This window comes from Drosophila suzukii, chromosome X (assembly GCF_043229965.1).
Source record: "Drosophila suzukii chromosome X, CBGP_Dsuzu_IsoJpt1.0, whole genome shotgun sequence".
NCBI classification, from domain to species: Eukaryota; Metazoa; Arthropoda; class Insecta; order Diptera; family Drosophilidae; genus Drosophila; species Drosophila suzukii.
In genome coordinates this window covers 7,298,526-7,322,088 of record NC_092084.1, presented here as the reverse complement: position 1 = coordinate 7,322,088, position 23,563 = coordinate 7,298,526, and the positions used below count along the sequence as shown (strand labels likewise).

Sequence of the window (23,563 nt, the reverse complement as noted above, 5' to 3'; positions counted from 1 at the left end):
TATTTTGGGGACTACCATTTAACAAGAGAATATATTTGTTACTGTTGTTGAAGACTTGCTAAATATTATCCTATTATATTTTTTACATAAACTTTCTTTTTTGATTTAAAGAAAATTGTTATAGGAAATTCTTAAGATATCATTAATAATTAAAAATAAAAAACTACAAATAAACTGTAATATTGTCACATCATCATTGCAACATTTATAAAAAAAAAAGTAAGGGTATTAAAAGCTTCGGCAGTTCCAACACAAGGTTCTTAGTTCAATTTCAGCTGTTGATCACGTTGGAAGCTTTGCCTTCGTACGCTAGAAATACACAATTGTAAATATGTAAAGGCTCCCAGGGACCGTAGAAAAACACAATAATGATGCATTCCATTTTGATTTATTGTATATTGAATTTATTTAGATGCTTGTCTTTGGAATTTGTTCTTTAAATAATTGAATTTCTTATCGAATTTCAAGAGAAATTCATTTTTGCACTCTACTACTCTGGTAAAATACAAAGTTCGACCAAAAAAATCAAACAGATGTTATGTATACTTCGGTAGCCATATACATAAAATCCGTTGTGTGTATCTGAATTACAAAGTAATTTACTGAATATCTCACGTGGTGTAATCGGTGCTGGATCAATGAATGCATCGAGTGAATTTGAGTGATAAATGCCTAATAAATCGATCGCGTACTCACTATTCAAAAGTAATTCGTTTATGTCAATTATATAACTATAACTAGAACTATTTAGATCCATGTATATATATTAGATTTTCTATTAAAGCTGATAAATGTACTTGATCGTTAGTTATTAATTCGTATAATTTGTTAGCATTTTCACAGCTCAGGGCTGCATTCAACAATTTTCGTGCTATTCGTTTTCTCGATTCCGATTCCAATTCCAATTCCAATATCAATTTCAATGTGAAATGAACTACCAAGTTTCTTTATATATATATACTATATGTATATAAGATCCAACTGATGCAAAAGTTCCGTTTGTAAATAGTTGAGAAAAACGTGGAATTCAAGTACTAAAAATTGTATTACGACCGACAACTAACGACTGACTATGACTACTACGAACTGCTGAGGCTGTAAATGTTATGTGTATAAAGACTACTACGTTAAGCTACCCACACAATAGTTCATTGGATACGTAAGGCCATTTCACTGTCTCAATCCCGCAACATAAGCCCGAAACTGCTAAGCTATAAGACATAATCATGATCTCTAAAAAATAGTCAGTGTACGAACTCCTCTAGATCCTAATTCATTTGGCTGGACTGCAAGTGTTATGTGTTATGTTTTTAATGTCTAAAATGTCTATAATGTCTATTTTGGAGTGAGTGTGTGTGCCCAGTATTACCAACTGACTGCCATTCGTTGTCTAAATCTTATTTGGCTGGGACTCGGTTCCTTGGCTCTGCTGGCAGGAGAATCGATTTTTATCGTTTTAATCTTTTATCGCTTTATCGTTTTTGGACGCAATTGGACGCCTAGAGCTACCCGGTATCGTTCCGATCCGGGGGATTCGCTAGCTACAAAGTCGTATCAAAAATCTTAACATACTACAAAGTGTTTGGTTTTGCATTTTGCCAGTTCTTTCGGTTGGGACAGCCCGTAAAGATCACCGTGATATGGTTGCAGTTGATCACTGCCTATCGACGGGCTGCCCCGTGCAAATGGTTATCAATCATCGCTCATCGATCATTGCTCATCGGTAATCGCTAATCTAGGTTCTTCAGATGCTTAGCTAAATCTACCCATAGAACACAGTTAGTAACAGTAACAGAGGGGACAAGTGGATCGGTTGGTGGTGGTGAATCCCTAGCCTGCGACTATTTGGGACACAGAGTTGGTGCGTCGGCGTTTGGTGATCTGCTTCCACAGGCGGCGGTTCAGTGATGGCTTGTCCTGAAATCACAATCGATAATTATCTTCGTTCAGTTTTCGAATGATCATTGTACACTTACGTTATCCTTGCGCGGCGACATCTGGGCCATCTCGACTGAATCCTGGGCCTGCGGTTGACCCGGCGGCAGCTTCTGGAGAAGAATACTGCTCTGGCTGTGGCTCGGATGGGGCTGCTCGCCAAAGGCGCCGTCGGAGAAGTTGGGGGTGCTGCTTGTGCTACTGGCGGTTATCTCGGAGTTGCGACGCTTTATAAAGTTTATTCTGCAAAAGGGTTAAAGATATATTGAACAGATCAATGATAAAGTTAAGTCTTATAATGATTAAAAGATAATAAGTAGGTTTACTTGATGGTCTGGAATACTCACAATCGCTTTGATCTGCCCACTTCGGTCTCGAGGAATGCCTCCTCAGTCATTGTTGTTGTGGTTGTGGTACTGATGGCTCCCGCTCCGTCCATCGAAGTAGTACTCCTCGTCCTCGTCAGAGAGGCTGCTGCAGCTGCTCGTTTGGGCCAGGAAGAGCCGCGTTTCTCCGAACTCGAATCCATCCCCGAACGCATCTCCGTAGCCATGGCCACCAGAGTGGTCGTGCTCATCGTGGACGTTGATGTGGTCGTCTCCCTGACTCGACAGCCACTCCTCGATTGAGACATGGAGTATATCTTCTCGCGTCTCGCTAAGATTTCCAGATCGCCTAATTTGCTCCCGCCTCTGTTGGAGCTGGAGGCGGTGTTGTTGTCGCCGACGTTTACGTTCCCTCCGGCGACTCGACCAGCAAATCCACCACCTGCTTGAACCACCAGCTGACCCATTGGCTCGACGCCTGCACGGGTTAAACCACCGGCGAGCGGACTGCTGCCGTGGCTGCTGCTGCTGCGACTGTGATTGTTGTTGCTGATGGAGCCGCCCAAAGCGCCCGCTGAGAGGGGGCGGGGCCGGCGGTTCACCGTCGGCGTGTCCATCTTTGAGTTGCGTTGTTGAGAGTACGATATGACAGCCTCTCTTGGCTGCACCCTGTTCGTGGCTGAACGACTCAATAAATCGCGACCCGTCAGACGATGAAATGTGGAGAGGTCGTGCCTGCATAGAGGATTTTATTTAGTTAGTTTTATTCTTAAAACGAAAGGATTTAGAAAGGACCTCATCAATGATTCAATGGTATTCAGTGATTGAATTGATTATCGATAAATTGCAATTTTCATTATCAAGTTAACATAATTAATCGATAATCAATTTAATCTTTGATAACTCTTAAATCGAGAAAGAGAGAAATTGCTGTAAGTAAGAGTTAGAAAGGCAATTCGAAAGTTAAATCAATCGCATTTTGAACATTATAGTCTTGGGCTTAAGATTTTCGAATACTTAGGTATACACACTAAACTGATATGGAATTTCATCAAAACAAAAATAATATCTCATCTTATATTTATCGGTGAACTTAAAACATTGAGTTAGCCTGTTTGCGATGCTTTTTTTGTCCACCTTGATGACGCACTTACCCCAGAATAGTTGTTAGATCTGGACCAGGCTCGTAGCAGATCAAGTCCTCGTCCCCGAGGATGTCGTGGTTGAGGGCCAGCCGCATTTCCAGCCTTGGGCTTAGGCCGCATCCAGCGTGGGGCACTGGGGCAGCGGGTGGTGCGTCTGGTGGTGCAGCTGGCTGTGCCACTGCAGCTGGGCTGCTCTGCCCCCTCGGCTGTGGGCTGTTGTAGTTGCTGTGGTGGGTGGGACTCTGGCGGATCGGCTTTGCCATCCTCGAGATCGAGACTGTTGCTGATGAAGTGGCTGAGGCGGGCCTGGGTGCCCCCAGCAGGCAGGTCTCGATTATCGTTGACGACGGTCGTTTTGGCCCCACCCCCGACGCAGGCGCTGCCGCCGAGCTGCTGGTACTCGGCGTTGATGGCATTGTCCTTGACCCGGTAGCGATTGGGTCCGAACCGCTGGCGGCGCCGCCGGCAACCGCCGAGGAGCCATTGTCAGCAGTAGCGCCAGATTTTTTTCGTTGTGGCTCCTAAGAAGATGGATACAAAAAATAAAATTATATAACTTCGTTTAGATAACATAGTTTCAGCTGACTGGCTGAAAAGGTGACCCCAAACTGCACATTTAGAAAGCCCAACATTTGAAATCGGAGTTTGATTAGTCTACTTCTAAAGCCCATTAGTCTACTTATCGAACTCCGATTTCAAAGCAATTTTTTTCTAAAAATTGTGGATTCATTCTCTATTCGAACTGGTAGCTCACCGTTTTGGCCTGGGCAGCGCTTAGATCGGTCTGCGTGAGGAGCAAGCGACGCGGTGGCGGTGGCGGCGGCACAAATCTCGGAGGCCTGCCGCTGGCTCTGCCGCCGGAGTTCGTAGTGCCGCTCGCGCTGCTGGTTATTGTAGTAATCGATGAGGGAGCTCGACTCGGCGTCGTCGTCATCGTCATCATCGTCGTCGTCATCGTCTTCGTCATCATCCCGATCGGCGTCACTGCTGGCTTCGCCGGAGACGGATGCGTCGGCCGAGTGAATGGCGTCGTGGTTGTGGTGGTGGTGGTGTTGCTGCAGCTGATCCCGCCGGCGGGATCGCGTCCTGATCCGCTCGAGGGGCGCTGTTCGAGCAGATACTCGCAGGATGAGGCCACCACTACCGCTGCCGGTGGCTGAGGATCGATGGCCGTGGTGGGCAGCAGACGGGTGGTGAGCAAGGGACGTGGCCCCATCGCATTCGTGGCCAGATTCGGATGCAGTCGCTCCACGCTGGAGTGCGTATCCTCCTGGTCCTTGTCCTCCGCTGACGGATCCTCCTCCAGGTCCTGGTCCATGTCCTCCGCCGATGGATCCTCCTCCCGATCCGGCACCGCTGGCCGAGGAACTGGTGGTGGGACTGATGGCGCCTCCTCGCTGTCGCTTGAACTTCCAGCCGAATCCTCTAGGTAGTGGCCATTGGTCGTTGCTTCCCCCTACCAATTGTTGGGAATAGAATTCAACTAATCAATTCTGGTTGGGATAGAGATTCCTGCTAGCGGTTGGCGCCGTTTGATGTGGATGTGGATGAGGAGGTGGTTGGTTCGTTCGTTTACAGTTCGGAATTTCGATAGCAAGATCAGATCGGTGGGGTTATTTCGGAGGTGGTGGGTGGTCAATCCTGTCCGGACGTGTGATGTTGATGAGCTCGCAGTATTGCAGGATGGGCTAAAGCTTCACTAATTTCACTACGACCTTCTAGGCAAGTTTAAGTATTTGTATTTAGCAACAACGATTTACGAGCACAATGATCAGACAGGCAAAAAGAGTACAGTTTACATACAAAGTCAAAACATGTTAGCGTGATTTATTGATTGATGGTGGTGGTGATGGTTGATCGATGGACATGAAGATGAAGATGAAGATGAGCAAGTTGCAGTCGATGGTTTATGAAAGTACAGACAAAATAGAAAAAGAGACCAAGGTCAATACAAAGTATAGTTGAGTGACTAGGGCTACATGCAGGTGAATAATATGTAAAGATTTATTGCAGATGGGAGATTATCTCTCCTTCTCCCTCTCTCTTTTGTTTGAGGTGCTTGGGTACAGTTGCCCCTGTACACTGTAGTTTGCCATGCAGCGGAATGCGGAATTGGAACGAAACGCGAGCACTGAACACGGTTGCATTTCAATTTGGAACCGGGGCTCTTTTTTCTGATTTGGGGCGTGTGTTTGGGATTTGCTGTAATAACGACCCACCTTTTTGACGTCATCGTTGTCCTGCTGCGTCTTCTCTTCGTCGCTCTCCGTCTCCTCCTCAAAAAGGGGCTCAAGGCGACGTCTACGTCGATATACGGATACGGATACGATATACGATTTCGATAATACGTGTGTATGTCGTATGCAAACGAATTTCAATTGGAATTTAGCAATAGTTGATCGATGTGTTGATTGATTATGTGTCGATGGCATAAATGATATATCAATTTCGATTGATGTTATATAAAGTACGTTGTAAGATAAATATATGTAAATATAGGGGGGTAAGCTACAAAGATATGACTCCTCGCCTTTATAATCGACCTGACTATGACTATGACTAGATCTAGGACTAGCCCGCAAATGATTGAGCAATACTAGTTATAAAGATATATAGTGGTTACAGATAGAAATACAATATATGACACTGATTCGAATCGAATTTAGGATCGGGTGACATACGTTTGTGTGTGTGGTGAAACGAATGGAAACGAAAGGATAAACACCTGTAAAAGCTACGAAAGAAAGTTTCCAAAGGAGTACACGAAAAAAAGAAAATTCGTATCTTATTAACAGTAGGATCAATGGAGGCACTAGACTAAGCTATACTAGGTATGGTAGATATATATCGAGATACTCGTTATGGTGTTTTACAATTAGAGATCGTCTGCCTAGGATTTCTCTACCAGCTGTGTGTGATTATCGGTGGGTTTGGTTTTGGATTTGTTTGGTGTCTTTGGGTCTCGGAGTGCCGAATTGATACCGGACTTATCCCCAACCCTACATACCGTGGCAGCAATCCTCGAATAGTGCTGGCCGTCATCGGAGGCGCCATGAGCAGTTCGTCCATCATCAGTTCCGTGTCATCGTCGTCATTTAAAGAGGTGCTCGACTTGGTGGGCGACTAAATGGTTTTTGAATAATGATATTAAATCTTTTAAAATGGTTGGGTATAGTTTTTGAACTCACCGAATGCGTGTTCTCCGAATTGATCAACTGCATGTCCTGATCATCGTTATCCCCGCCACTGGTGGGCGTGCCCCAAACCTCCTCACCACTAGTGGCTCCCGAGGTACACTCATCCATCTGCTCATCCGTCTCCGAGGCGGTTCCCTGCTGTTGTTGTTGAGCATCGCCGGCATTCCAGCGGCCCAAATACTTGTCTATGAAGGCACGCGACTCCTCGAAAAAGGACATCTTGTCGGAGACAAAGGCTCCCGCCCGATTTGTCCACGCTCCACTGGCCAAAACTTCGCCGTTGACCATAACGCCACCCGATGAACTCGAGGCCCCCAAATCGTTTTGCACCAAGGCTTGCTCGGAATTCGCATCTTCGTCATCATCTACGATTTGGGGACTATTACGGTCATGGCCATTTGGTGTAAAGGGTTCCATATCATCGTCCAGTTCATCGGCCTCATCCATTCGGTCATCGGAGGGCAGCTTCTCCAGGCTGGACATGGTTCCGAATCGCCGGAGGGCACTACTCATGGGTCGATAGGGTGGTTCCTCGTCCAAAGGTGATTCGTCACACGAATCCTCTGGGATATTCTCAATGATAGCCTGCCGGGGTTGTTTTGTAGTCGTGGTGGCGGTGCTGGTGGTTGAAGTTCCAGTTCCCCCGCCATTCGAGGAGCAACCACTGTTGTCCCAGACATGAGTGCTGGTCTTCGTAAGCACCGAATCGGGAGTGGGTGGGACCACAGCTATCGTCGGCGTACTGTTAATATCCTCCTTGAGGTCCTTGATTCTCTCCTGACCGCACAGTTTGGCAGCTGGAGCAAATTGAGCCAGGCCAATGAGCATCAGGGACAACTGCTCGTCCTCCTGCTTCTGTTGCACAGTGGTGGCCGTTTGTTTTGGGGATTCAAGTAGCTTGCACGTCTGATGCTCCATCTTATCCGGCGAGAGTTGGGCATGGGTGAAGTCCTCCGGAGTGCAGCGGCAATGGCAAGCGGCATATTTCGCTGGGGAACCACCCACCGAGCCGGAGCCCGATCCCGATCCTTTCGTTGGACTGCTCCGCATAATCCTGGCCGTCTCTGTAATGGTTACAATGGCCTTGACCTGCTGGTTGGCCTTTGGCCTAAGTGGTTCCTGGCACATTTGGGCCACGATGCGGGTGCGACGTGGTGGTGGCAGTGGTTTTGGTGAACCACCGCCGGCGGAGCAGTGACCATTGGGCAAGGATGATGCTGTGGTGACTGGTTGATCTAGATGACGTAGCTTGGAGCTTGGACTTGGGATTGGGATTCCTTCGCCGGCACTGCTACTACTGTTGGGCATCGCTGCGACGCTGTCATCCGTGGCCTCTGATTGCGATTGGGATATTTCATCGGTTATCAATTGGGCCACATCGCTCTCGGTGTCACCGGTCTCCCGGCGACTGCTACTGGCCACCACTTTGGAAGATAACTCCCCCGTGATGGTGCTGCTGGACATGCTGGTCACGCTACCGGTGCCGGTTCCTGTTCCTGTCCCAGTTCGGTTGCTCATCTTCGGGTTAGCCAACTCCGCGGCCATGCCCGCAATGCCATTGCTGAGTTTGCAACAGCGATTCGGTGAGGATTGGCTGTGCTGCACCTTCAGCGAATTGCAAAGCAGAACAGGCGTGGAACTAGAGTTTTGGACGCCTCCACCGCCCCCAGGGCGGACTCCGCCCGGTCCGCTCTGCTGGCAATTCTTGTGGCAATGACGGCAAACGGCCAGCTTGTCCAGCACAATGGGACTCGAGCGTACGGTAATCTAGCATACGTGAAAAAGTTGGGAAAAAATAGCAGGGTTAGCATGAAAGGCTACAAGACAGCAGGCAGGGATTTTAACTAGGTGGGGCTAACGGTTTTACATCTATAGTATCACAATATATATATAGAGTATCACTTGTTAAGGTGTATAAAAGTAAGCTGTAATCCGGCTCGAAGGACCATGACCACAACTGATATTGCTTACAATTTCATAGCATACTTTTTGGTGGGGGCTATATATCTCACCTGGCTGTCCGATGTGGTGCTGTGCGACTGACTGATCACACTGGTTATGCCCTCCGCCTCCGAGGTGGAGTATATATCCGAGGTGGCGCTCATGCTGAGTTCTTCGACGCCGCTCAATCGCTTGCCCCCAAAATTGGGCTTCGCCGACAGACCGCCATTTTCTTTGGCCAGATTCAGCTCCTTGGTGCGCTTCTCCAGCTGCTGGCGCGTCCAGTAGGTGATCCGTTCGTCCTGCTCGCTGTCGCTGTTGAAGATCAGCTGCTCATCCTCGGCGCTCACATTCTCCTGCGACCTTGCGATGGCCGCCAGTCGGGCCTGTTGCTGTTGCTTGTCCAGCTGCCCCTTCATCCAGTTGGCCAGATGCAGGGCGCTCGACTTGGGAGTGCCCGTCTTGTTTAGGATGCGGCACTTCTCGTCGATCAGCAGTTCGATCTGCTCCACATGACCACCATGGACACCATGGCTGTGGCCATGGGATCGATCTGCAGATCTGTCGGTGGCTAATCCTCCGGCGGGGTGGGCATGGCCGTGCGAATTGTTGCTGCGCTGCTGGAAAAATCCGATAATGTGAATAATACGTTACCTGGACCATGCCTTGACCTTGACCTTGAGCTCTAACCACCACACCACCAGCACCACCCACTGCCACCCGCCTATCGTTTGGCAAATTAAAATTTGTGATGGGCTCATTTGCTTTTTGCTTTTGCTTTGCTCGGGCCTTGCTTTGTGTTTGCTTTTGCTTTGCTTTTTGGCTTTGTCTTTATCTGAGAGAACTATTTTTTTTATATTTTTGCGAAGCGGTGAAACGGAACGGAAACAATAATCTGAGTCCATCTTTGATTAAAAACGCTTGCTCTTGGCTAACAATGGACTTACAATGGAGTTTTAAAAGGGACTTTAAGGACTTAACGTTTTTACAATATATATATATATATATATACAGAAATATATATATAACACAAGACAACGGTAAACGGGAGCGGGTACAGTCACACAACAAACAACTAATAAGCAATGGAAGTTGAAATAAGTTTTAAGAATAGGAAGAAGCAATTCGAACTTAAAACTAAAATTGAGTCCATCACAATTTTTAATTTATCAATTTTGGTTTTTGATTGTTTTTCTCTTTTTTTTTGTCCATGGTTTTGAGAAGATTTTTGTTTTTCTGCGGATCGCATGATTGACCAGGATTTGTTTATGCGGAGCTGTATGGTAATTCAGTGAGTGCTCGGTGGATTTCTACTTGTTTGAATTTTACTGTTTCTTTTCCTTTTGTTTTTTTTTTTTTTGGAAGTGAAATAAAAAGAACATCACAAGCGTTTTTAGTCAAAGAATCATTTGGTTTTTATTATTATTTGAATTCATCGTTTCTCTTCGCAATCTCAATCTCAAACGGCTCGATACATCGATGGTCGATTCTCGATCCTCTCGTGTCATGTAAAATGTCGAAAAACCATAAATCGAAAACTTCTAGACGTACATGAGGTTTACAGAATATGAATGTGAATATAAATAGTAAGTATGCATATACGTATCTGGTAAATATATATATGTATATATAGGGTGTATAGAAATTTGTTGTTTACTGCTCAAGGCACACACAAAAACCAGACCGCAAAAGATAACGCGGCGTATGCTTGATATTCAACAATCACTTAAACTTTGCAATAGATGTCTGTGTGCGAGTGTCTCTGTGTGGGTGTGCTTTTGTTAGTATGTGGGTGTGTATGCTAAGTGTAAACTCCTGGCTGGATGGTGTTTGCACCAAACTAAATCCGCACTGTGGGACCAAATTGCCAAAGGGTTCAACAACTTTATAGATGTATGATTAATATTTGGAAAAAAACAACTACGAAATCTAGATACTACACTTGGTATTATTAACATGTTATTATTGGAATCGCTTATTAAAACTAATCAAAAACTTAACGAATAAAAGAAATTAAGTTCAAAATTTTAATGAATATCTAAAAATCATATTCAAACAAACTACTTCCCATTCAGTGAATTTTGTCCCACTGTGCAAAGGCAATTGAGTGCTGAGCTATATGCTTATTCATAAATATATGTATGTGGTTAGCTTGTAGATAGATTTTCAAAGGCAACAAAGTGCTTGTCATAGATAATTGACATCGATTTATCAATCAGATACATGAAAGTAGCAAATATGGTTGCCATCCAGCCAAAAGTCCTTCGACTGAGCAATGTTTCACTAGAGCTGTGAGGAAACACATACTGATACTAGATAAATGTTTATGCGGATGTTTGTATATAGGAAAGTACTATATATACAACTTGGATTTTGCGATTTGGATTTTGATTCAGATTTTGATTTGTTTCAATTTCAATTTGTTCTGGCCAATCGAGTTTAACTAAATTTGGTAAATCCATTATTAGAGCGAGACTAGAGGAATTTTGGCTAATGGGTCAACTTAGTATACGAAGAGGATCCGATCCGAGGAGAAACTAGGACTAGGCTAATGTAGGATAACAACAGCAATAACAGTAATCAATAGGTTTTCAATTTGGCTACAAAATGGAAGCATTATTAACATTAGTATAATTTCAATTAGGTCTTGTTTCTTTGGTTTTTTCTCGTTGGATTGGCAAAAAAGTTCATTTCGAATGGTTAATACGAATAGAGTGATTAGGTATTTGCATATATATGCATATTGTAGGATATATATATATATATATATCTATAAGCTAAAAACTCTTGTAAAACGTGTCCCAGATTTTGCATCTGTGTTGTGTATAATTGACTAGCTAAATACCTATATTTATATATATATACATATAAGTATGGCTATGTATATCTATGGTGTGTATACTATGTATACGCATATAAGTATATTACTAAAAAGAGCTAAGAACTAGCGTTACACACGTACAATCGGCATTGAATATTAATCTCTGCTCTCGTCCATCGCATTATTGCTATTTACACTCGATTCAAAATCGACTTGGATGGATCGAATACCATATACGGGGAGGGTTACTCAATGGGATATATATGGTATGGATGTCAATACGCGAGTATATACAATACACAACAGAGATACGTACACCTAGAGAGCGATGGTTATATGTCTATGTACAATTTTCCACGGATAATTGTCACTTCTCACTCGCAATTAGAGTCAATTAAGCACATATGTTTATCACCTGGATCTAAAAAGCTTTGACCATGTCCATGAATACTAAATGGGAGCTGTTCCTACCTGAAGAGTATTCTATGAGCAGCAGAAATTATCGGGAGTGCCACAAAAATCTCTAAAATTATGAAATAATTTTATAGAGCATGCCAAGATATATGGGAAATACATCGATTTTTCCAAGTTTCAACTTGAAAAGGGTCTAGAGATATCTGGAGCCTCACCGACATTTCTATAACTTCCTATATCCAGGTGATACATTCTTTAATCTCTTTTACCATTTCGATTTCACTCGTTTTTATCGCACTATTCGGTTTTCGATTCTGATATCCTGGCAAAGTCAATCCCCAATCTTCCAAAGAGAGGCTGCCACTACACTGAAAAAGTTGTGATTGTTGTGAGTATGGGAAACTTGGCCAAAAGCTGAGGCAAAAGCAGAGCAAAACGGCGATTGAGCTGGATATTCATAGATAGTAAAGAGATATAGAGAAGAGGCTTGTTGTTTTTTTGGGTAGATCAGTGGTAACATAGTTAAGTAAGCTCGTCGATATTCAAAGATTGTGCGGCAAGGGGCTGTTAACGGGGTCTGACTGTAGCCAGAAGTCAAATCACAGGTCCAGCGAGTCCGGCGGCGTTGGTCTAGTGGGTAGCATGCCAAAGGGATCGTCCACCACCACGCTATCGTCCTCGTCACTGTCCTCGTCGTGTCCGTGGCCCTCGATGCCCTCTCTGTCCTCCTCGTCGCCCAGGAAGATGCACTCCTCCACATCCGTGTCATAGCAGGGATCCAGGTTCACCTCGTGCAGCTGAAGGTCAAGCTCGAGGAGATCCCAAGAGCCTCCGAATTCGGCTAGAGGTATATTCGGGCCTCTCCCTCCCCCTCCCGCTTGCCCACTTGTGGAGGTTGCCACAAAATCATTGGAGAAGGCATCCGAATTGCAGGGCTGCGAAGTTGTGGGTGAAATATTGGGTGTTGGGGTCTCTGGCGTCGTCAGGGACACCTGACCATGACCACCAACCACTCCGCCGGACTCATCGATAAAGGAACGGCCCACTGAACTCAGGCTGAACTCCAAGAGTTTCTGGGAGGGATGCGGGTTCGGGTTCGGGTTGATGGGTGGTGGTGGTTCACTAGTGACCTCCGGAATGGCCGTTAGGCATTTGCAACTCGAGAGGGACAGAACAGAGGTTTGGGTCTGCGAGTGGGTCTGTGAATGATTGAGGGTCTGGGTATGGACCTGCGATTGGGTTTGGATCAAGCTGGCGCTGCTGCTGGTCAGGCACGACGACCCACCCAAACCCACTCCATTGGGCACCGAACCACTACTGCCCACATGACCTTGACCCGACAGGTGGTTTTGGTAGCTTTGATGGTGATGCTGATAATGGGTGTGGTTTCGGGCGGGCGAGGTGGTGCGCGAGGGCAGCGAGGTGGTGCAAAGTGGCGGCTGCGGATGCGACTGCGTCTGGGTGGCGCTGCTCGTGGTGGTGCTGGCACAGTGGTGCCGGACAGCACTGGCCAGCCTCTGCAGATTCTCGTAGGAATCACCGCTGTCCAGGCGCTTGCTGCGAAAGAGACGCACCTGCTGTTTCTGCTGCTGCTTCAGGTGGATGCTGTCCAGCGAGGGCAGCTTCATCGAACCCATGGAGGCGGTGGTCAGTCCAATGTCGCTCAGCGGCACCAGGGTGTTGAGCACATCCGGCGAGTCCAAGGGACTGGACAGTGGTGTGGAGCCCAGAGCGGCATTAACTAGAAATCTGAGGGCATGGAAAGAGCGTTAGTGGTTTCTTTTGTATCGGGTTTTGGGGTTCTTAAAAGGTTACACCGCCCTAAAATTTTTATAAAGAATATAAGTAATCTTCTGAAGAATTCGCGGTTATCCTGAATTTCATCGCAAATTGTCAAATATTATAATAATTTATACCGAAGCTCTTCAAGTTAGAAACTCATTTTTCTATGGGCGGTGTAAACCCTTTAGGAGATGACTTACATCTGTCTCTGGAGAAGATTCTGCCATACGGCCTTTAGTTCCAACGAGGGTGCTCTTAATATAAGACTTTTGCGGCGGGCTCCTCGTTTTGGAGTGCGGGTTAGATCGGGGGCACAATAGCCCGTGGGACTCTCGGCAAGACGTCCATTGGGATCCACAGTGAGACGGAACTCGGTGGCTAAAAGAAATAAATAATACTAATATATATCGAGTCAAGAAGAACAACAGCACTTCGACTCACTTTTCTTACGCATGTGGAAACAAGAGTCCACCACATTGGCGATGGGAATGGGCTCCTCCGTGATGAACAGGACTCGGTCCCGACTGACCTTGGCAAACACAATGATATCGCTGAAGAGTAGGGTCCAATAGGGTTTTACCGAGCGACCCTCAACCCGCGACAGATCCCCACCAAAGATCCACTGGCGACCCTGGACGGCCAGGGTGAAGGGCTTGCATTTGGTGAAGACCATTCGGGACTCCAGATCCTGAAGGGTTAACAGGGGACGACCCTCGCCCAGTGGTTCCATCAGGCCACTGCTCACGGTGATCTCCCTGTAGGCAGCCTGCAGTTCGTTAATAACCGTGCTAAAGTTCTTGTGCTCCTCCGTGTCCACATGACAATTCCCGGCGAGCAACTGCATCAGCTTAAGGATCTCGCGAAAGTGCTGCAGTGGTCGATGGATGAACATGGTGAGATCAGGTCTTTTGCGGGGCACCGCCGGTTCCGTGATGAAGGCTATAAACTCGGAGCCCGTTTGACGCGATTTATTGACCAGCACACAATCCGCCCGTTTGATGCCATTGCAGTACTTCTTGTATGCCGCACAAATTGCCGTGGTCTTCGATAGGTAGACCCGGGAGGCGAAGTTCATGTGCGGCTCCTGATCCTGCTGATCGCTGCTGCACAACTGCTCCAGGATGTCCTCGGCGATCCTCAGCAGCTCGTCGATGTTCTGGAACAAGGTGCGATGATCGTTCGGCGAGATCAAATCCTTTCGCTCCACCAGCGGCTGGACGAATCGATCCACTCCGAAGTGCAGGGCAGCCGTGAAGTTCTGCTCCCGACTGATCAGCTGGAGCAGGAAGCGCCTACGGTTGTCCGTGATGGGCACAATCGACTGGGGGCACGGAAAGGGGTTAGAGGGTTTCGAATTAATGGAATGCTACAAGTTTTTCTGATATTTCCATGATTAACAGTTAACAAAATTTAAAAAATAGTTGCAGGAAAATGTATTTAATAAACAAGGTAGTTTTTAGCCGTTTGATACAGTGATAGAAAAGAAAATTTAATTAACAATGTCGTATTTAATATTTCAGTACAAAAACATATTATTTAATACAAAACATATTTAATTGCATTATTTAGTTCGGAAATATTTAAATAAAGGTAGAATGAATGATTTCAAAAATGATAGATATTAGTCTTACTTGAATTATGAATTTTCAGTTGAGTTTATCAGTGTATTTATTAAATAAAAACGTTGCAATTTTGTAGCAAATCCATTCTTTAATCTAAGAATCAAAGAAAGTTGTAGGACCAATAATATGTTTTCCCAGACATAGTGATGATCTTTGTGTAAAACCAATAAAAAATCGAAACTTATAATGTGGGAGGGAAAAAAAATTTATTGTCAAGCGTTGTGGGGGTTTCGCAGGGTTCTTAGGGACTCTCAAACAAATTAGAGGCCTCGGCTAGGCAAAAAAAAGGATAAATATTTAGATAATAGTAATTAGATAACCAGCATGGCGATAACTTAGACACTTAAACTTAACAAATAATTATGTACACAAAAAGACACGAAAAAATGCGCAAAAAAATATGAGGTGAATTGCAAAAGTGATCCCTAGACGAAGACACCTTTGCCTACCTCCTTGCTGAAGGTGACTTGCGGCAGGTGGAGCCTCCTCTTGGCCGCCTCGATGGATGAGGTGGTTCCGGAGCAGGCGGTGGCCGGTCGGCTCAGGCTATTGCCCACCGGCTGGATCCTCGTGCTGGCGGTCCTCTGCAGACTCATCACGGTCGTCGTTCCGGTGGTGGTGGTGGCCAGGGTGTGCTCCTCGCTGCCCAGGCCACCCACACCCACACCCAGGCCCACGCCCAATCCCACTGCCACGCCCAGCCGGCTGCTCATGCTGGTGTTGTTCTGGCCCAAATCTGCCGTCGTGATTGTTGTGGCGCCCGCGCCTGACCTTCTGAATATCTCCAACGTCAAGGCCGAACCCTGCGATCGTATCAAATTCAGAACATCAGCCTCGGGCATTGTGACCACATTGTGTTTGTCCACAAAGATCACATAGTCACCGGGCAGAATGCCGCATCGGTCGGCCGAGAGACCCGCCTCGATCTTCTCCACGCGCGGCGGATGGGTCCAAACGATGGAGAATCCAAAGCCCCGCTCCTCGGTGCGCGTGAGTCTTTTCGTCATGGTGAATGGCGTTCGTCCTGGCTGCTGGCGGGGAGCTCCTCCTCCTCCGGCTCCCCCTGCCCCGCCTGCTCCACCATTATTTGGCATGGTGGACTGTCTCCTGCCACCGGATGTCCCATTATTCAGGTGATTGGCATTACTCTCGTTGGCCTTCGAGGACGTCGATTGGACCGACGATTGGCCCGTCGTTTGTGCCTGGGTTGTACTATTCGCATTGCCATCCGCTGGTGGATCGAGTTCCAGGAATCTCAGAAAGAGATTCTCGTCGGCATCCCGCTGGTGGAGGGCCTTCTTGCTCAGCTTCATCGGCTGTTGGGGCTGCTGGGGCAGCAGGGGATCCTCTTTGCCCATGCTATCGATGCTAATGCTGATCACCTCGTCGTTCAATGGCATGACTGCTGCTGATCCAGATCCCGATCCGGATCCCGTGGCAATTGGTTTTTGGGGCGTGACTGTTGCGGCTGCTGCCATTTCTGTGGGCGAGTCCTCCGGATGATCCTGCTCCTGATCCTTTTCCGCTTCCTGCTTGCGATCCTGGCCTCCGTTGGCTCTTTTTCGTTGACTCTGGCGGTTATTAGGCGGAGGACATGCCTGTGCCTGCAGCTTGTAGGATCCTGCCGTGATGCCCGACTCCGGATGCACTAGCTCATTCAGTGGAAAAGTGCTGCAGCCCAGGAATTCGCTGCGTCTGCAAGGGAAAAAGGGAAAAAACATTTAGCGGGGAACAACTCTCATTGAGAATACTTAAAACCTAAATCGAAATAAGGATATTTCACAAAACTTTCAACGACCTTCCGCAGAACATTTCAAGGTTTCGACAACATCGCCTGCATATTTCATGGCCAATGATTGGCTCAAATCGATGTTTTTTAGAAGCAAGCAAACTGATAAAACTAATATGGCCATTAAATATAAATGTCCGTCGGAATCCTTGGCCCCTTTGAAATTGCTTTTGGATAATACCTAGTACCAATAACGATTTCGGTCAGTTTGCGTCACGTTGCAACGTCTGACGGACATTGTCTATTTATAAGTGAGTGAAGGTGGCTCGCCCACAGCTGATCCAATCCAATCCGTGGAAACCCTCCCCTCAAGAATAGCCCGTTGAAAACTAGTTTTCCTCGTCGTACGTGACATAAATCAATTAGCGGCCCTAAGCTGCTGCCACATTCCACATGCCACAAAGTACGTACAAGTGGCCCGGAAATGCGCTTGGCCCGGCCAATTTGCTGGGTGGTTCGGTGGTTCGGTGGGTGGTATGTCAGTGGGTGGTTTGGCGGGATGTGGTGTGTCAGTGGGTGGTATGACAGTGGCTTGAGGCTCTCTGTCTGCTGCTTCTTCCACTGGCCACTTTAGCTGAAGTTGGCGCGCGTATTTGGGTCACTTTTATTGATTTTCCTTGCAAAGTCCGGGGGTTTTGTATATTTTTTTGTTTTTATTTTCGTTTTTTTTTTTTTTTGGAGCGATTGCAATCGCAACTGTCAGATGGGAGGTGCATTAAAAATGTTGGGCCATAGGAATACCACCACCTCCACTTTGTGCCGAAAAGCTGGCCATAAATTATTCAGCCGCCCCCGACGTTTTGTAAATTGACTTAAAACGTTCCTTTTTGGCCTAGACTATTTTCACAACTCAGGTGGATGGTAAATTATGCATGGCCAACAAATAAAGGCAGGTGCGTGTGAGGCAGAAAAATGGGTGGGTGGGTAAATAGGTGATATGTGTGTATGGTTCCCGGGTGTACATTTAGTTAGTTGGCCACTTCAATTAGCTGCTGACAGCAAAAAGAAGCAAAAAAATGTTTAAAAAAACAGGAAAAGGATATTGGGCAGGGGTGTGCGTGTGTGTGTGTGTGTGAGCTGGTGATTATTGCATAATCGCCTTAACCACTCGCATCGATTTGGCATGAAACTTAGCACTTGACCACTTTTATTATTATTTTTCAAGTACTCCACTCCTGAATGTCCTTGAATTTTAATTAACTTTGAAGCGTGCTGCGAAAAGCGCTCACACAGATACTCCAAAACACGCACACACTCAAACACACACACAGGCACGCAGGACTTCCACTTCCTGTTCGCAATTTGTTTAGCAGCATGCCCGAAATTATGCTACACTTTCCATGCTTCACATACACACACACACACATAGTTATATAAGTTTTCGTTGCATACTTTCTTGGGCTTTGAATTAAACACTGGATTTCAAGGCACTTAAAAAAATTTCAAACAAAATGTGATATTTAAACCTTAAATTTTGGGGGCACGCAAGGATATGTATTTTGTAGGCTTACTTTGCCTCGATTTCCTGCCTTTTCGAGCGTTGCCAGCCGTTTTGCCGTTCGCCGTTTTTCGTCGCTTTTCACGCGAGCTTGCCACTCGGACTGAGTAACGGGAACTGAGCTGGGAAAACCACCAGGAAAATACACATGGAGCAGCGCAGGTCAGCCCGGGAAGGTCTCCAATGCGCCCGCGCTGGAAAATCGGCTAGCTGGAAAGTCCATGGAAATTGGGGGGAGGCTTGTTTATGTGCAGGAAATGCACTAGGAATGCGAATGGGGCTGGAGGTGCAACGAGGCCAGGAAGAGCGCCGCAATTAACCAGACTTGGTCTTTTGCCTGTCTGTGGAGGAGACCCCCCTCCGTAGACGCCCCCCCAAATCTTTTCTCTTCCAGAACTTCCCCCGATAATCGTTTAGGGGTGAATGACTTACAACGATGATGGCACGCGCTATAAAGGATATTAGTTGGGGGTCAATCTGGTCATATTTTATAGCAATCCGCGCTGAATTAACTGGATTGTATTAAATATATTAAATATATATTTCATGGATAGAGTAGTATAGGATCATTAGGTTTTTATGATACATTGAATGCTACTCTAGTATTTTAGTAATATTATTGATTTAGGAATTCAGAAACAAATTGGAAGTTTTTTTTTTTTTAATCCTATGTATGCTAAAACCCCCTCGAGAGTTTTGCAATTCTGTACAAGATACATTTAACCCTAAGATAGCCCAAGTTTTTATTTGATTTTCTTAAGTGTACTCTTCAATTTCAGGGGTTACTTTTATGTTGTTTTCTTGGCTTTCGACCGTACTCGTACTCACTTTAAATGGCGATCCCTATGCCACACGGCCAGCTGAAGATGCTGACCAATGGTCTCCTCGCCACTGGAAATCTGGAAGCTAAACCGCTGATCGAAGTACGGACGACACGAGTGCCGATGGACGGCGGTGCGTTGGTAGCCGGAACTCATGCTTCCTCCGGAGCCACCGGGAGGCTGGTTGGTTCCTCCAGCTGCAGCTCCAAGTCCGGACAGAGCCACCTTGACGTAGGCATTAATGCTGCCATTTCCACTGGCATGGGAACGCTGCAAGTCCCGACAACGAATCACTGCAATGGAGAAAGACGGCGAAGGCAGGTGCAATTAAAACAGGTGAGCTGGGTAATGAATCTCTTGAGATTGCCGAGCGGGCTAGGGGATTCGGAGGGGTTCGTGGGATTCTAAAGCCCTGGCAGACGGCTCCCCTGATAATCCTATTTAACAAAATTGAGTTGCCTCAGCATGGCATTCAGTTTGCCCTTGGCTATTGGTTCTCACTTTGATAGCCGACAAATGTAATTAAACTAAACTAAATTCACTCTCTATAGTAGATTTAGGTAAAGGGTTATTAAAATGCCATCTTCAACTATTTAAGAAGACTTTTAAGATGTTTTCTAGAAATCTCTATCACTGCTGGTCTCATTTTTATAAGGGGTTAGAAGTTATTAAGGATTAACAAAGGACTAAAAAAGTGTAGGAATTGTTATTACAGAAATCGTATGATATTTCAAACTTTAAAGTACTTAGGTCAGGAATAGGAATAACTTTTAAAGTGATTTGAAATCAACAGAGATAACTTAGCAGGTTTTAAATAATTTTGAAGTCTTTCGGAACTAACCATGTACATTGAGTTGCTGCTCCCTGGCATCGTATGCAATGCTCACATCGATGCTGCCCCGCTGGCTGGTTTCCATATCGGCACCACTGTTGCTACTGTTCCGGCTGGTGGTGTTGCTGTGGGCGGTGGGCGTGGCCGAGGAGGTGGAGGTGGAGGCCAGCGAACTCCGTTTGGCCACCTGCTGCTCATCGTCGTCCAAATCACTCGAAGCGGAACTGGATGAGAAGCTCAGACAGCGTTTGGTGCTCGGTATCAGATGAAGTTGGTCCATCTTTTTGGTTTGGTGGCTCTGCGTTTGGGTGGTGGTTTGGTTTTGGGTGTGGGTGTGGGTGTGGGTCTTGTGTGGGTTCTTGCGCCGCACCACCCGCTGCCTCTTCAAGTGGGTGGGTGTGCGCACCTCCATTTCATGGACACTGGTCTCGCTCCACTCGCCAGACTGGTGGTTATCCGCCAGAATGGTAGCGGTAGTGGTACTAGTAGTGTTGGTACTCGTACTGTTGACTCCCAGTGGCTTCGTACATCTCACCTCCTTCCGGGCCGATTCTATAATGGCGTCCAGCATGCGATCCAATGTGGTGTCACCCATTCGAGATGAGGATAGCTGGGAATCCTCCAGAGCCACTGCGCCCAGTCCAACACCATTGGTGGTGGTGGTGCTCCGTGGCAAACAACGCAGAGCCGCCAATTGTGGCGTCGCCTGCCGGGGACCACTGCCTTCGCTGAAACTCCTGCGCTGCGGACTCTTTCCGTGCACATTGCTCAGATCCTGGAGGGCAATCAGGCTGGCATTGCCAAAGGGACTGCTCATGAAGTGCACCCCGAAGTTCTCCTTGTTCGCATCCCCCGCTCCCGGCACGCCCACTCCGCGCCGCCGCCCACGCGACTCCTCCACCACGGCACTGGAACTTGAGTGGCGATGCATCCGTGTCATGGTTGGCATGTCCCTACTGGAAAATACACAAAAGTACGGGGAATAGTTTCAGATTAATATAGGAGTCCTTGGATTGGTTAAAAAATCACTCTTTTGTTTAAGGTGAAAAGCGTTTTTGGGAAAAGTTTATCTAAATCTTCTAGAATTTCTTGGAAGCTGAATTTCAGCCAATAAATAAGCTATAGATTATTACTTTATTACAGCAAATGTAAGCTTAAAATTAGATTTAATTCAATGTTTAAATCTATGGGATATAGCATTTTATTTATTTGTTTAAAATTGATATGCAGTTTTTGTGAACCCTTCAAAAAGAATAAACAAAAATATTTTAAGATGAAAATTACATCTAAATTTTTACACCAGGAAGTATTGCAAAAATTAGATCAGTATTTTGGCTTGTTTCATCCTATAGCAACAATTTTCTTGTCACTTTTTTTTGGTTTCCAAGCTATATAGAATAGATTCTTCTGGATCTTGTTGGCGAATCGGGTCTGTTCGGTTAGGTCCTCGGTCCTTGGCCCTCGAGCCTTGGTCCTTAGTCCTTGGCAGCTGGCTGCCAAACAAGGGGATCAGAGCGACGGGTTCCGATCTGGTTTCGTTTTTATCCCATTCTTTTCGCTGTCCTTTGGTTTTTGGATTTTGGGAACTCTTCCAGACAATTTCGAGGCAGAAAAACAACGGCAACAAATGAATGAGGCGAACTGAGCGGGCAAACAAAGTGCAGGACAAAGCCGGAAATTTGCAAATTGTTTTTGCGGCAAACGAGTTCGAGTTCTACACTCGCCGCCGTCCTTGCGAAATTCAGGTTTGCATTTAAATTGAAATTAAACTTATGCTAATTTCCCTAACAGATTTCTGCGCTGCGGTTGCCAACCATAAAATTGAGCGGGTTCTTTTAGGCAAGGAGCCTTTTAAGGATGCGATCCTTTTTAGCTGTGTCTATGCCTGAGTGTGCGTGCAACAATTACGCCCCAGCATAATGATGCCATTTTGCAGAAATGCGGCAATCGGCAAAGCCAAAGCCAAAAGGGGCCTCAATGGATCGTCCCAAAGATCCTAGATCCTGGCCATTGTCTCGCACAGAGAGAGAGAGAGTGAGATGGAAAATGGGTTTTCATGTAATCCATAAACGTCACCCCAGCCCCAGAACAAGATGAAAAGCCGGGCGAAATTGCACAAGGAAAGGCAGCCGGTAAAGGCGAGCAAAAAAAATATTTTCTTTCCAGCCCAAGATCCTTTGAAGGATCCTCTGGGTGTGTGTCTGTGTGTGTGACTTGTGCCCGGTGGATTAGCTCGGGGTGGTAGAAGGAAAAAAATAAGTTGAGGGAAAAAAAACACAGCAACAAATTAAATGTATTAGAGGACGCACCACCCCTTTTTTACTTGTGGGCCCCGAGATCGAGATCCAGATCGAGATCTCTGTCTCCGTCTCTAGGGGTTAGGGACTTATGTACATACGTCCCTTCCTCCCTTTCTTTGGCCAAATTAAAATTAGAGCTAGAGCAAAGACAAACACGACTACCTCATGGGTGCGATCGCAATTGATTTTCCCCTCCAGGTGTGCCGTCGTTTCGGAAACCGAGCTTATCAAGCGATCTATCGATCGATCGATCTAAATGTACGGATCGATCACTTCCTAGGCTCGGATTGTATGACTTACAGGGTGTGGACTTACCTGGTAACTTGATCTGCTTGCGACTAGGTCGCCTGGACAACTGCAACTCGATTTAAACTACAGTTCAATTGGATTTAAACTGATTTGTGTTGGGAAAATTGAGCTTCACAAGTCGAAAGAACACAAAATTTAAAAGATTTTTTACACGAAAAAAAAATAAGCCAAATATGTCTTCTTTAAGCCAAAAGTATAAAACTATTTTGTTTGTAATTTCCTAGTTCACAGTTCACGTGTCCGCTTTGCACGAGGTCAGAATCGGAAATGATGATCGGCGCAGGCGCACGTTTCTCCAAAGGTTCAGCCGAAGTCCGAAGCAAAACGAAGGGCTCACGAAGTTAAACGAAGTGGAAAACCAACCACCAGAGAGCACTGAAAAGAGAGTACCGATAGCCAACGTGGTTCTCTTTCGCTCTGATTTTGTGGGCAGACTAACGGAATCTCAGCTGTGGGAAAAATTGGACTCAGCATAGTACTATAGATTAGATAAGTAAAATAAGAAGTTACCATTACCTTATATCAATAGCTATGTGTGATTACATATTTGAGGGAGTAGTGGATGAAGAAAGTTAAGGAGTCAAGTGGGTATTTGGTGGGAAAGTTGTAAAGTATATTTAGAGGGTGCTGAAAGATAATGGTTTAGATAGTTATTTTTTATCTTCCTTTGAAAGAAAGAAAATGATAAGCATTTAGGGCTATGTACATATCGAATTAAAATTTATTGATTACTAATATCATATATACTTTAATAAATATGACAGCCTGAGAGAAAAAGAAGCAAATAAGAGGGAAAACTCTAAAAGGAGTTCCATCCATATCAAAGTTTCT

The 23,563-nt window shown here is 45.8% G+C and overlaps 1 protein-coding gene across 11 annotated transcripts; it reads right to left on the bottom strand.

Moving 5' to 3' along the window:
* Positions 1-372: 372 nt before the first annotated feature.
* PsGEF (Protostome-specific GEF) lies at positions 373-22,883 on the bottom strand. 11 transcript variants are annotated; one of them, XM_036820945.3, is made up of 18 exons: positions 22,739-22,875; positions 20,133-21,079; positions 19,299-19,584; positions 18,485-18,592; positions 15,633-16,878; positions 14,003-14,882; positions 13,762-13,939; positions 13,354-13,528; positions 8,616-9,161; positions 6,595-8,370; positions 6,414-6,529; positions 6,132-6,140; positions 5,626-5,707; positions 4,161-4,862; positions 3,416-3,927; positions 2,283-2,996; positions 1,977-2,178; positions 373-1,917 (listed from the first exon to the last, which is right to left on the bottom strand). In XM_036820945.3, exons 2-18 carry the CDS (start codon positions 21,070-21,072, stop codon positions 1,831-1,833), a joined length of 8,559 nt encoding a protein of 2,852 aa, XP_036676840.2. In that variant the 5' UTR covers positions 21,073-21,079; positions 22,739-22,875; the 3' UTR covers positions 373-1,830. The 11 variants fall into 11 exon arrangements, with proteins under 11 accessions (XP_036676840.2, XP_065723887.2, XP_036676835.2 ...); XM_065867815.2 differs by lacking the exons at positions 6,132-6,140; positions 18,485-18,592 and having other exon boundaries at positions 8,616-9,164; positions 22,739-22,874; XM_036820940.3 differs by lacking the exons at positions 6,132-6,140; positions 18,485-18,592 and having other exon boundaries at positions 22,739-22,874.
* Positions 22,884-23,563: the final 680 nt, after the last annotated feature.